Source organism: Eurosta solidaginis, chromosome 3 (assembly GCF_040869045.1).
Source record: "Eurosta solidaginis isolate ZX-2024a chromosome 3, ASM4086904v1, whole genome shotgun sequence".
Lineage (NCBI taxonomy): Eukaryota > Metazoa > Arthropoda > Insecta > Diptera > Tephritidae > Eurosta > Eurosta solidaginis.
Window position 1 is genome coordinate 163,170,790 of NC_090321.1, and position 15,149 is coordinate 163,185,938.

The 15,149-nt window shown below is 38.0% G+C and overlaps 1 protein-coding gene across 1 annotated transcript in view; it reads right to left on the reverse strand.

Annotated features, from left to right (window-relative positions):
• Positions 1 to 2,026: 2,026 nt before the first annotated feature.
• fd59A (forkhead domain 59A) overlaps positions 2,027 to 15,149 on the reverse strand; it is a 36,296-nt gene continuing 23,173 nt past the window's right edge. The window contains exon 2 of the mRNA XM_067777746.1: positions 2,027 to 3,304. Coding sequence (XP_067633847.1) covers positions 2,230 to 3,304 — 1,075 coding nt within the window. The 3' untranslated portion in view covers positions 2,027 to 2,229. The remainder of the gene's footprint in view (positions 3,305 to 15,149) is intronic.

The following is a 15,149-nucleotide window of genomic DNA, read 5'->3' on the forward strand; positions in this document are numbered from 1 at the left end:
CCGAATTTATCCCCTGGCTGCAAATCGTCCAATAGGCACGGTCCGCATAACACCCTGGATTAGGGGGTTGGCAGTTCTTGGTCACCGACATCCCGCCGCCCTCCTATGAGGCGAAACGGCGTAGATGTCAGTCCTAAACAGCTCCGCCCCATAGTCGGGCGCTATGGAGTTCGGCTAAGCCCTTACCCTAGTGAGGGTAAAACTTAGCCAAATAAAGTTAAAAAATGTAAGTTAAGTAAAGAAGGAAAAAACAATTTGTATGTTTAATGGCTTGTGAATTTTTTACTTAATTTATAAGAATTCATGAATAAACAACTATTAGTTATTTTTGTTAATTGGGAGATACTGAAATTATATAAAAATTTACTGGCATATTGCGATGGCACCATTTCGAAGAGCCCGATGTAAATGTCGATGATTTCGTGGCGGTTTTCGAATCCATAAAAATTGTGTAACACCAGTTTCACACAGAGGGTTAATAAAATAGTACTAATAGTGAATAATAGTCAAGTTTTCTATACTAAAGCCTTTATTGAACTCAATATTCTATACGAAATACAAATTCCTAAATAACTCATTATTGCTTTATTGAATGCCTAATAGAGTAAAAAAATGTAATAGGTTTTTGCTTGAAGGGTCTGAATTAACTGTCAATGTTACATATGACGGTAAGAAATAAAATATATTCAATAATTTACGAAAAACAGAAAAGGATCAGAAAATACAAAATTTTATTTTCGCTGCATTTCTTCATTTGGATAAGTGAAACATTTATGAGTAGTTGCGTATGCACTTTATTTTTATTGCCTTAATAGTTAATTAAGCAGTAAAGGGCTGCTGTTCATTTTAACTTTTTTTTGTGATGTGTAATATTTTCTTGGGGCTGCTGACAGACGTTCGCTTAATGAAGCAAGTTGCCCTGTGTGAAAAGGAAAACTTAATTATTTAATTAAACTAAATAGTAAAATTAATTTTTTTATTGTTATACTCAGCGCGCTTTGTACACTTGACCACGGCCATTTTTATTAAAGAGATTTTGGAAAAGTTCCTAGATGAGTATAATATGCAAAATCTATTCAAAACATTGTTTTATATCAGAAATATTTTACTCTTAAAGTGTCATTATAACAAAAAAATGGGCGTGGCACCGCCTCCTTTTTTGTTGTTGTTATTGTATTAAAGATAAACACACTCCCCTAAGGCTTTGGGGGGTGTTACCGATGTTGGTGGTCCTTTGCCGGATACAGATCCGGTACGTTCCGGTAAATAAGCACCATTAACGTGCTGGCCGGACCATCTTCTAGGCCATCCCGCCCTCCCCATCTCCTAGTTCCATGAGGAAATTGGGATCACCAGAGCCTTGCCCGCTAAATATGTGTATATACATTCATATATTTAACAGAATTCCCCCAGCTTTGTATTGCGCTTATCAACCTCTTAAATACCAAGAAATTTCTCTCTTTTGTGGAGCCGTAACTCGATAAGAGTTGACGTATAATGAAAACTATTAATTAATAGCTACACACTCTTTTGATAATACTTGTTGTCAAAAATGTGGCTCAGTGGGGTAAGAAAATTAATGTATCTGAAATGAACTGTACAGTTGAAATTCACGCTCGTTTGTTCGATTACACCCGAACTTAGACACCCTTACTTGTTTAATTTATATTAGTTTACTTTACTTAATTTTACTTTGTTCTATGTTTTATATGTGTGTTTTTTTTTTTTTTTTTGCTTTTCTTTGTAGTTATATCATAAATTTTTTCTTAGTTTCATGATGTGTAAAATCCATGTGCAATAACCATGCTGTGGGTATTTTTCCCAATAGAAGGAAATAACGCCCGCCAAAATAAGGAGTAAAGCCCGCGGTCGTTACCCGCACCATTCAGTTGTACTTACCCGTAATAGACGAATTTTTGTTTAGTTCAGTCTACAATTTTTTTTTTCGGAGATTTGATACCAAAATGGCAGAATGAAAAGCCTTGCAAGTAAAATTGGATACATATATATATTATAAATTTCCGTTTTCAAACTCATAAACTACTTATACAATTTACATAACACATACTTTTTGCCGATTCTCACATTTACAGAAGACTAATTTCAAGAAATATACAGTCACGTTAAAATTTAATGCATACAAACAATATTTTTAAATAATTTACATTTTGTTTCTTGTAATTATTCACAAAATTTGTGATTGCATTTAAGAAAATTCATATTTCGTTCCTAAGCACTGGCCTCATCCACATTTCCAATTAATGTCTCTATGCGAAAGTCTTTCGCATTATTATGTTTTGTTGATTGAATATGATCGTAGTCGAAAGGAATTGTCGTCCGCTTGTAAGCCTCGTCATTATCATCATATTTTATATTCGGTTTATCTTTGAGGCCAACAAAATTGTGGTTGCTTTTATGGCGATCTACAAATGGTACCTCAGTTGTTGAGCTATTTGAAACTTCCGAATTATTAAATAATAAAATATATGGAGATGATCTTCTTGGATTGCCATCGTTAACGCATCTCTTTGCAACATCTTCACTGTCTACCTGCGGATCTAATATATTATTTGTACATACGCTATCAATTGAGTCAGATATGTGAGAGTCATGTTCATTGGAGCTTTCAACATCAATTCGATCACAGGACACATCATCGCTTTCATTGAACATATCGGCGTCTTTGTATTGCAACGAGCTGCTGCAATCGATATTTTGCTCATCAATGAAACTCACCGAACTACTAGGTAAAGTAGGTAATTTGCTGTATTTATCGTGGATGTTATCTTGTTTTTGAATATCGTCCATTACGCCGAGGGTGTGTGCATTTTTTCTCATAAAAGAGACATTTTGGCATGTCGTATCAAATTTGTCGTTATTCTGATAAGACAAAGCATCTGCGCCTGCGAAAAAGTTGAATTTTTTCTCTTCTCTCCGCGCCGCATCCAATATATCTGTGGGTGCATGCAACATGTCAAAGCAATCGCGATTGTTTGTGAAATTCGCAACACTGAAATGAACCGGCACTAGAGGCACCGGTTTTCGTATCCAAAATGGCGAAATAGGTCCAAACACGGCAGGAAATGGGAATCTCTGCATGGCGGGTGGTCGTTTATATCGCTTACGTCTTCTCAGAAAGCTCCCATTGTCAAACATATCCTCGGCTAATGGATCTAATGTCCAAAAATTACCCTTACCGGGATTTCCAGGCTCTCGCGGAACTTTGATAAAACAATCGTTTAGACTCAGATTGTGACGAATGGAATTCTGCCAGGCGGGAAATTTTTCTTTGTAGTATGCAAACCTGTAAAATAAAAATAAAAACATTTATTAGAATATGTTGATTATTGTTTTGTACATTTTGTGCGCATTATTTCATTCAAAGTAGCTAACAGAAAAATTGCGGTGGCAGTTTTTATAAAATTTCGAAAATTTTTCTTCTGTTTTTATTTTCCATATTTTAAGAAAAACTTCGTTGAATTTCGTATTTGAAACTATTCATACCCATCTTAAAAACATTCCGAAAAAAATCGAAAGCTCGAGAAATTTTACGAAAACTCCGTACTTTTTATTTGGTGCTCTCTGAATTTTTTCGGGTATGCAGTTTTGTGGCCCAATCAATTGTATTCTAGTAAAGTATAAGTTATGTGTCTGAAATTCCCGTTGATTTTTGCCATTTTTTTTCTTTAAAGGTGTTCCAAATTTTCCTCCATATATGGATACTTATATTTGGGCTACAAAACTGCCTAGTCTGAAAACTTTAAATAAAAAGTTGGAAATTTTCGCAAAATTTTCTCAAATTTTCGAATTTCTTTGAAAATGAGTTTGATATTGGCTTGCTTAGTTTCAGTTGAAAATTTCGATAATAGAAAAGGAAAAGTTAATTGAGGAAATGTGATAAAAACTGTCACTGCTATATTTCTGTTCGCAGCTGTAGGTTAGTATTGCAACAAAATATTTGGCGTATTCAAGGGACATGGTTATCACCTTAAAAGCTCGCCTATGTTTATGAATAAAGTCCTCAAATAAAGCGTTCTTGAACAGAATGAAATGTGAAAGATATTCTGAGATAGAGCGTTTCGAAACTCGCAACTGAGATAAGGATACTTCACTCAGCCTTCGACATATCGCACTCCTCGATCAATAGTGAGCTAAGTCAAAAATCTAAAAGTATGAAGTTATACCTACTATCGAGTTCCCGAATTCAATACCTACTGATTTGTATACTCCATTAAATATAAGTTTCACTATCCACACACAATTAATCTTGCGATCAAGTGCCTTTCCGCCGAGCTAAAGATTTGGAATTAAAAATGTGACGGTGAAATATATATGAAGAAAAGTTTCGCCAAATGCAGCCCAGATCTTGATCAATCTAATTTTATAAAGCCTTATTCATGAAGCATATATATTAATCTATGCAGTATCCATATAATACAGGCGATAAAGACGAAAAATCAATGGCTGCAGGAGCATTTCCAAAATAAAAGCCATTATTCATCTCTAACAAAAACTTGTCAGCAAAACATTTAGACCTTTTCGAAAAAATGGGGTTTAAAATTTTACAAAATGCACTAAGCAAACATATTTGTATGTTTATGATAAATATACCTACTCCTTACCGAACAGTTGAACCCCGAAGTCCCAAGGTGTTGTCCCCACTGTCGATGTCGTGCTTAAAAAGATCAGAGTACTGAATGCAACGACATTTCGAAGGTCACCTCAACGAATTTCCCAGTTGGTCCCTTGCAGATTAATGACAGAATTTTTAAGATAAATGAAGAACCGCCAATCTTAGGCTTAGGATGAGTGTGCCTTGATGGGACAGGTTTAAAAGTGAAATTATACTGAAATGACAACCTCGGTCAATCCGTTGGGATTCAAGGGTGTTTATGGCGCAACCCTTTTAAGAGGTTGCCAGCACAATTTATAGCTTCTCCAACCCAATTTTGAAACTTACCTACCCTAGGCCCAGGTTCTGGCGACCCAAAGTTTCTCAAGGAAGGAGGGATTTGGATCACTTAAACGCTTATACGAGGTCAAATAAACAGTTTATTTCGATGATCAGAGTAGTACGTCAATGGCGTTAATTTTCCGGAGCGTACCTGATCCAGCAAAAGACCAGAAACATCGATAAAACTCCCCAAAATCTTACGGAAGTCTCTATATCGCTACAAGAAAAATAAGTCCTTCCGGTTTATAGAATCGCCTGTAGTTAGAGTTATTTTCCGCACCTACTTGAATTAATTAATATCTTTGCTTCCTCCTTAGCGAATTTTCAATTACTCGGCAAATATATGAAACATCAACTACGGCAAGCCAAAGTATGTTACTCACACGCAGCATCGCATAGAGCTGAGGTTTCAAAAAAAAAAAAAAAAAAAACCAATTGAATCATGGACGGAATTTGCGCAGATTTCGTTATTTAGGTGGTTGGATTCTAAAAATGGCATTTTCCTCTACATCTCTTTATTCGCCACCTCATATAATCATATATCATCAACGCCGCGACCTAATTTTATGTTTTAAATTTTAAAATGTGTTGAAAACGTATGACGGGTGATTACAAACTTAGAGTTTTTGTTGCTGGAACTCACTATTGAGGAAGTGAGCTTTCAGCTTTCCAAGAAATAACATAAAAATCTATCGAAGGTGCCAAGTCTCGTTTAAACTTTGTTATTTTCTTGACCTGTGAACAACGTAGCGTAATGTTTTTCTAATTTTGTTGCATGGTATCAGTCCTCTGAACTTTAACTGGCGTGTCAAGTTTGAAGCTCAAAAAGCTTCTTAAAACTTTCTAAATATCGTCGGTGCCATGGTATAAAAAAGAAGGTAGTTCCACTCAAAATTTTTTGACGTATTTAGGATTTTTGAAGTTTCACAATGTTTGTTGTTTTGCTAGAAGCGTTTCCATACCGCTACTGTTTAAGGCGAAATTGTGGTTTTTCGGGATGGAAATTTCCTTCAGGATGAAAAAAAGTGGACTTGTAGCTAATTTATCACCATTCAATTTCATAAATTGCGTTTAAGTACGCTATACTCTTAGAAATTGCGGCGTCGGTTTATAAGGACTAAGCAAATGTACGGACACCTGGGAAGGCTATATTCCATTGATTTGTATACTTCGATCCCTGCTTCTTCCACCAAAACAATTTTCGGGAGCTCGAAAAACTTATTAAAAATCTTTTTTTCTAGGCTGATATTTCGTAACAAAATATTTCCAACGCATTCAGCAAATTTTTTTTTCTTTTTTATTTAAAATAACCATGAAATTAATTTAGTCGTATTCGTTAATATGAAATCCATCAAAATGAGAAAAATTCGTAACATTTTTTAATCTGGTAGCTTGATTTTTTTTTGTCATTGTCCCCGCAAAAGTCAAGTGGCTAACGTCACACTAGATGGAACTACCCCCATTTTTTGTATCATGGTCGGTACAATGCCAAAGTCACGAATGTGACATTTTTGTTTTAACGAAATTTTATATATGTCAAATTTTGCAAAGCCAAAACAACGAATGTGCATTTAAAAAAAAAAAAAAAAAAATTTAAAAATCATTTTGCAATTAACATTACTTAGTGGCTTACAAAAGTAAACCTTCCAATAGTGGTTGAAAAATACAAAATTACTCTATTTTTAACCATGTCTTCAGAGTTTAAAACGCGATTTTCCCAAAGCATCAAATATGCACATTCGTGACTTTGGCATTGGACCGACGATATCTCTCCTCTGACTCCATCTAATGAAATGTTTCCCCTTATTTAAAAAACTACCATCGGATTCTCAACTAGTGTTTTTCGGTTTTTGAGATAGGTTTCCCCAATTTTGTGTTGAAGTTTGTGTACAAACATGAAACGAGCCCAATATAAAGGAGGTGAAAGTGCATAGTAAATATTTAGCGGTGAAAAGCGGACGATTTAATTGAGCGCTCATAATAATTAAGGAACGCTATTTTCGGAAATATAAAAGTTCATGTCTTGTAGTATCTTCCACCTCTAATCAAATATGTAGGCTGAATAAAACATATACCCTAATCAGGATATCTACAGTTTTCAAATAGGAAATAATGCCGTCATTCCCTTGGTATGATTTTTTATGTGGCCGCTGGGGTGTTGTGATAGCGTGCTCTCCTACCACATACCACATCAAATTTTCTGGGTTAAGCTATGTCACAGCTCGGCAGTTGTTTGGCAAACACATTTCTGCCGTAAATAGCTTTTCACAGAAAATTCATCTGCCTTGCAGATGCCGCTCAGAAGTCCCTTTTCGCCAATTTGCAGGAAGAATTAAAGAGTAGCGCGATGCTAACTGAAAGAGCAGCTCGGTCTTAAGCTTCCATTAGTCATACATAGCATAGACTTGGCTTGACTTGGCACCTTAGCTTTGATTATGCTTCACTTATCACATACAATCCGCATCATACTAACTACTAAAAGAAACATGAAATACAAGTATTTTTTTTCAAACAAATGCCAACATATTCAAAGAAATGTCGAGATAAAGTTTAAAAGCATAAATGGCATACAGAAATGCTAAAGCTTCTTAGAACTTATATACGTAAGAAATTACATATTGTAACGATTATACTGCAATTCCCCTTATTTGCCATCTCCTTCCAACGTTCGTATCGCTAAACTGTTGAATAAATAACTCCAATATTGAATAATGGAAAAATGGCCTTTATTAAAGTACTTCACAATAACACTTATACTTTGCAACTAGCTTGTTTAACAACCAAATTGATTGATAGCTCCAACGAAACTCACTCTTCGCCTCTACTGTCGCGCCTTTTATACTTTTTGATTTCTCATTGCATACTTCCAGGCTTTTCCATTCCAGAACTTACTAGTTAGTTTCAGCTACAAAATCGCCAGCCACAACTACGTTTATAACTTCTCATTTGAGTAATACTTGCACAAATTATTGCCCTCTCTTGTGAACAATTCAGATAAGATATATGCATGTGTTTGTGCATTGCTTCTCCGCTGCTCGTATACGTACATATGTGTAGACTAGGCCGGGTCGATTTGTGGGGAGGCAAAAAAATCGCACATTGCTCCGTGAAAATCATATTCTAGGGATCAAAATAAGAAACTTTGCCGAAGGAGCCATACCTCTAAAACGAATTTTGATGTCCCCCTCTTTGGGTCGTAGGGGAAAATTTTGAAAAATCCCACTTTGAAATGCCTATGTTTTTTTCTTTTTGGAGTTTATTTTTCTCTTTAGAAATTTATTTAGTCAGAAAATATGTAAATGAAAAAATGAATTTAACCTAGTAATAGAAAAAAATTAAAAAAAAATTATTAGAAATTAGCGTTTTTACAACCCCCTTTTAAAACCAAGGCATCACTGTGATGCATTTGCATGTCGTAAAATTGATTGTGTTATTTTTTTTAAGCCACCACAACAAATCTCCCGATCTAAACGTTGCCAGCCTTTCCAAATGGACCACTTTCATTTCGGTTCGTGGTTTACCGATGGTTTGTATGCGGTACACTACATCGTTGATCCGTTTTACAACTTTGTATGGGCTTTCCCAGTTACACTGCAATTTCAGGGACAAACCTTTTTTTCGTTGTGGGTTGTATAACAGCACCAAATCTACTTCCTGAAAACCTTTCGAATTAATTGCTTTATCGTATCTGGCTTTCATCTTGTGACTCATAATCTTTGTTCGTTGCCTTATCAGATCATGTATTTCTCTTAGCTCTTGTTCCAAATCACTAGTGGATTTCTTAACACTTCTCTCCGCATTGGCATCTATCCCAAGCTTCAAATCAGCTGGCAGTCTAAGGTCATTGCCAAAAATTAATTTTGCAGGGGTTTGGTCCGTTGTCTCATGCACTGCTGATCGGTAAACCATCAAGAATAATGGTATGCGGGTATCCCACTCTTTATGGTACTTGTCTACTACTTTCCTCCAATGTGCTATTGAATCGTTCTACCATACCATCGGATTGAGGATGCAATGCAGTTGTCCATGTTTTTCGAATGCTCAATGATTTACACATTTCCTGGAACACAGCTGATTCGAAATTCCTGCCTTGGTCAGAATGTAACTCCATTGGTACACCATACCTTGCAACCCAATTGTTTACAAACACTTCTGCTACTGTTTCCGCTTCTTGATTTGGGATTGGGTATACCTCTGGCCATTTTCTGAAATAATCCATAACTACTAGTACATATTTGTTTCCGCCGTTGCTAGTAGGAAATGGACCGGCGACATCCATAGCGATCCTTTCAAATGGCGCACCTGAGTTATATTGCTTCATCTGGCCATGACTTCGGGTTCTGGGCCCTTTCGCTCTGCTGCAAACCTCGCAGTTCGCAATCCATTCAGTGACCGACTGACGGCAACCAACCCAATAGAATCTCTGTTTAATCTTCTCGAGCGTCTTCGTGATTCCAAGATGACCTCCGCTTGGACCATTATGCAGCTCACTGAGCACGTCAGGAATCCTATTTCTGGGAACAACTATCAATTTTTTTTTTCTTTTAACCATCCTCACTCTCCCATACTCGATGCAAGCAACGGGATATCAATTCTAAACTGTTCCACTGTGCCCAATATGACCTCGCAATGGGACTCTCTGCTGACATCTCCTCTCTGCTTGGTCTTTCATTTCGTTCGAGCCCTTGTATAACATGTGACAGATCTGTAACTTCTAGCTGACACTTTCTTAGTTGTTCCCTGTCCCATTCATCCGTATATGTTTTAGTCATTAGCCGGACATCTATAATGTCTTCTTTAGCCTCGGCCTTTGAACAGTGCTTGCATTCCAAACTACATGGTCTTCGTGACATTGCATCGGCATTTCCTTTTCGATGCTCAATGGAAAAGTCATAGCTTTGTAGTCGCTCGATCCACCGTACCAATTGTCCTTCCGGATTACGGAACTGCAGAAGCCAATTTAACGCTGCGTGATCTGTCCTGACACGGAATCGCTGGGCGTAGAGGTATTTGTAAAATGTTTAATGCACTCTACCAATGTCAACAGCTCTCTCCGCGTAAGGCAGTAGTTCCTCTCTGGTTTTCCAATCGAACGGCTGTAATATGCAACTACCTTCTCCTGTCCATCGACCAGTTGTGATAAAACGCCTCCGATATCATATCCACTCGCATCTGTATCTAGAATAAATGTTGCTCCGGATATGCCACTTCTTGCTCCTTCGTCCATTCAAAAGCTTTATTTTTTCTTGTAAGCTCATGGAGGCTATGGGCTACGCTGGAAAAATTTGGTACAAATCGGCGGTAATATGTGCACAGCCCAAGGAAACTTCTCAATTCATGTAGGTTCTGTGGTCTTGGCCAATCCTTTACAGCCTCTATCTTTTCGCTCGCAGTGCAGATGCCCTCTGTCATTACCTTGTGACCCAAATAATTTACTTCCTTTTTAAACAGCGCACACTTTTTGGGACTTAACTTCAGACCATCGCCAGCTATTCTCTGGAGAACTTCCTCCAAGTTCTTAAGATGTTCATCAAAGTTCTTGCCCAATTCGATGATTTCGTCCAGGTACACCAAGCATGTTTTCCAATGTAGTCCTTTCAGTACCTGGTCCATGAGTTTCTCAAAAGTACCTGGTGCATTACAAAGTCCAAAAGGCATCACTGTGAATTGCCAAAGACCATCACCGACACTGAAGGCTGTTTTCTTTCATCTTCCTCCTTCACCTCAACTTGCCAGTAGCCGCTTTTCAAGTCCAGTGTGGAAAACCATTTCGTACCAGATAGCGAGTCCAGAGTGTCGTCAATTCAGCTATCCTTTTTCGTAACGTCATTCAACTTCCGGTAGTCCACGCGAAACCTCATTTTTCCATCCTTCTTCTTTACAAGTACTACCGGTGAGCTCCATGGACTGGCTGATGGTTCGATGACGCCGCTGTCGCTCATTTCTTGTATGATTTGACTCACAACTTCCCGCTTCGCCAGTGGAACACTAAGTGGAGCTTGACGGATCGACCTCGCATCTCCAGTGTCAATTTGAGTTTCACAACATTGGTGCGGCCTGGTTTGGAACCATCCTGGTCAAATATGTTTGCGTACTTTAAGAGCAGTTGCTTTGCCTTGCTCTGATAATCTTCCTTTAGCCCCTCCGTCCATGCCGTGATGCCATTTGAAAGATCAGTATTGCTAGATGAAACGTGTTCCTGGAGCTGTTCACAGTTAATAACTACTTCGGCCTCTTGGCATCTTCCCAAAATAGCTCCTTTGGTCAAATTGAATGGTGACTTGAACTCATTGAGTACTCTTACCGGAATACGTCCATCTTGTTTTGTCATAGCCAGGGTTTTTCCTACAAGTATGTTCAGTGCTGATTTGCTTGCTGCTTCGACAACCCACAATTTGTTTGTCCCACAATCTCCATCAACCTTTGCCCAGATGACTGCTTCTGATTTTGGTGGTATTTGCTGACTCTCTTCCACCAGCACTCGTTTACTGCTGTAGCCTCTCTCGTAGCCGAAATTAAGTGGCACATCCATGTTCTTATATCGCATCGTCTTGCTTTGCATATCGATTTTGATGCCTTGGTTGATTAAGAAGTCCACTCCAATTATGATTTCATCAACAATACCTGCCACTATAAAATTGTGTAGTACCGTGACGTTCCCAATTCCTACTTCACATTCTACTTCTCCAATTACCTGGGTGTCCTCTCCCGTCGCTGTACGTAATCTTGCTCCAAGAAATGGTCTTATCTTCTTGTTGACTAAATCTGATCGAATAATGGAATGGGATGCACCCGTATCTACAGTCAGTAACCGTTCCTTTCCATCCACATGTCCTCCGACAGTAAGACTGCTTGACCTTCTTCCAATTTGCGAGATAGAAATTATGGGGCATTCAATTGAGGGAGCCAGCTGTCACCCCTTCCGGCTGACTCTCTTTAGTTTAACGATTGAGTGGACTTGGAGATTTGCTCATCTCCTTCAGCTCTGCGTTTACGACCACCCACATTGTTGGAACTGTTAGGGTTGGTGTTGCAATGTCGTGCAATATGACCTGGGTTGCCGCACTTTAAACATTTAATAACTCCGGCATTTTTCTGTTGTGATCCCTTCAGTGCTTCCAAAATTGTGTCTACCCAATCTGGTCTTCCCACTTCCACACGATGAGCTTTGTATGCTGGTTTACTCAATAGTGAGGCAGTTTCCTGAGTCAACGCATGTGATACCGTCTCTGCAAATGTTGGCTCTGTGTTTGCGTATGTGGCTCGCTTCGTTTCGACGTCCCGTATGCCATTTATAAAGCTCTGAATTTTTACTCTTTCGGTGTATTCCACGGGTGCGTCGGCATTCGCCAAATGTGCAAGCCTTTCGACATCTGACGCAAACTCCTGCAAAGTCTCATTAGCTTTTTGATAGCGGTTTTGCAACTCTATTTTGTGTATCTGCTTCCTGTGTTCGCTTCCGTATCGCCTCTCTAGAGCGCTCATCAATGTTTCGCAGTTGTTCCGCTCTCCCTCGGGAATAGTCTGTAGGATTTCAGCAGCAGATCCTTTCAATGCTACGAATAGTGCAGCAACTTTATCTTCAGCACTCCAGCTGTTCACTGCTGTGGTCTTCTTAAACTGAATCTTAAACACCTGGAAAGGAACAGAGCCGTCAAAAGATGGAGTTTTTACTTTCGTATTGCTTGCTGAAACAAATGGGCGAATTAGTTGCAACTCCTGTATATGACATCGCAATGTTTCAATCTCGGCATCGATTTTGTTCTCAAGTTGCAAAATTGTTGTGTCTTGCGCCTCCATTTTCGAAGAAATACGTCCTTCTTGCTCTTCCAGTTGTGCAGAGATCTGCGCTGATATTTGTGCCGACATTTCGGATATTCCTGCCTCTTGTGCTTGAATGTTATACGGTTCTCCTGCGATTCCAGTTGAGATGATATACGTGTCTCCTGTGATTCCATCTGTGATGACATATACGTTTTCTGTTCTTCCAGTTGAGTTTCCATCTTGGATGTAATCTGTGTCGACATTTCTGACATACGCGTTTCTTGTGCTTCAATCTTCGATGTTATTCGTGTCTTTTGGGATTCCATCTGTGATGACATATACGTTTTCTGTTCTTCTAGTTGAGATGACATTGTCGATGTTTGAGCAGATATTGCAGCCAAAATCATGTTCAAGTCTGTGCTCGTAACTTTCTGCGATGTTTCGTTTTTCTCTTCAATATTTGTTGTTGTCTCGTCCCCATCCGGATAAAAGACATACTCGTCCACATCAATTCCTTCTCTTTCCATTGTCTCTCGTAGCCGTGCCTGAAGTTCGATTATAACGCCGCTTGTATTCAATCCACGGCTCTCCAACTCCTTCTTCAGTTACTGGATCTTCAATTCACTGAACTTTGCCATGTCCTTGTTGTCCTCTGGAATTTATTCAACAATTCCTCTTCTGACACCAATTGTAACGATTTTACTGCAATTCCTCTTATTTGCAATCTTCTGCCAACGTTCGTATCGCTAAACTGTTGAATAAATAACTTCAGTATTGAATAATGGAAAAATGGCCTTTATTAAAGTACTTCACAATAACACTTATACTTTGCAACTAGCTTGCTTAACAACCAAACTGATTGATAGCTCAAATGAAATTCACTTCGCCTCTACTGTCGCGCCTTTTATACTTTTTAATTTCTCATTGCATGCTTCCAGGCTTTTCCATTCCAGAACTTACTAGTTAGTTTCAGCTACAAAATCGCCAGCCGCAACTACCAGCCGCAACTACGTTTATAACTTCTCATTTGAATAATAAAAAATAAAAATAAATGTAAGGCGCGATAACCTCCGAAGAGATCTAAGGCCGAGCTTCTCTTCCAATTTGCGTCGTGCTCCTCTTGATTTTCCCTACAAATTGGCCGGACGGGACCTACATGTTTTATGCCGACTCCGAACGGCATCTGCAAGGCAGATGAGTTTTCACTGAGAGCTTTTCATGGCAGAAATACACCCGGAGCGCTTGCCAAACACTGCCGAGGGGCGACCCCGATTAGAAAAATTTTCTTCTAATTGAAAAACCTTATTTCTAAAATTTTGATGTTGCTTTGCCCGGGGTGCGAACACAGGGCATACAGTGTGATAGGCGGAGCACGCTACCATCACACTACGGTGGCCGCCAATAATTTGAGTAATACTTGCACGAATTATTGCCCTCTCTTGTGAGCAATTCAGATAAGATATATGCTTGTGTTTGTGCATTGCTTCTCCGCTGCTCGTATACGTACATATGTGTAGACGCAATTATCGATTCGTTTATGTAGTAGATACATAATGATTGATCTATGGATGTGCATGATATCACTGTTTAGCATCGGCTTAGAGCTGGCAGCACCCCTTAGTTTTGCTAATATTCGTAACAATAGATAATAGCAGACTTGTTTCAAAATGTTATGAGTGAAAAATTTTCGTACTATATTTATGAATTTAAGAGCTCTGCAGAAAAGGATGTAAAATCATCACTTTAATTTTAAAGTTTAAAATCACCCAAAGAAATGAAGCTAGTAACATCAACAGTTGTTCTTGAATTAAAAGTTATTCGCTTAATTAAGTGGAGTTTTTTTTTTGTTTGTCAAGAGGACAAACTTGTAAAGTAATTTCAAAAGAAGAACAATTGTTGGTCCCAAGGAAAAAATAATCTGTAAAAATTACAGATTCTCAATCAATCTAACTGAGTTTTCAATTAAAAGAACTGATATAGAAAATAGTTTGAGTTTCAAAGAACACATTGAATATATAAATGGCAAAATAGCAAAGAAATTCAACATGCTGCGTAGATTGAGAAAAAATATTTCGAAAGCAGGAAAAACCACATTATTTAAAGTGATTTTGGTGCCTCATATAAAGTATTGTTCTACAATATTATTGATGGCAATTAAACAAGCAATATCTAAGTTGCAAAAAAATTTGAATAAAGGTATGAGGTCAGTATTGAACAAAAGTCATACTGAACGTGTTCAAAATATGTTAAGAGATTAAGATATCGTTACGAATTTACTGAAATTCCGCTTATTCAAAATCTTCTGCTAACGTTCAAATCACTAAACTGTTGAATAAATAACTCCAATATTGAATAATGCACGAATGGCCTTTATTAGACTACTTGAAAATAACACTTATACTTCGCAACTGATTGCTTGCCTAAATCAAAC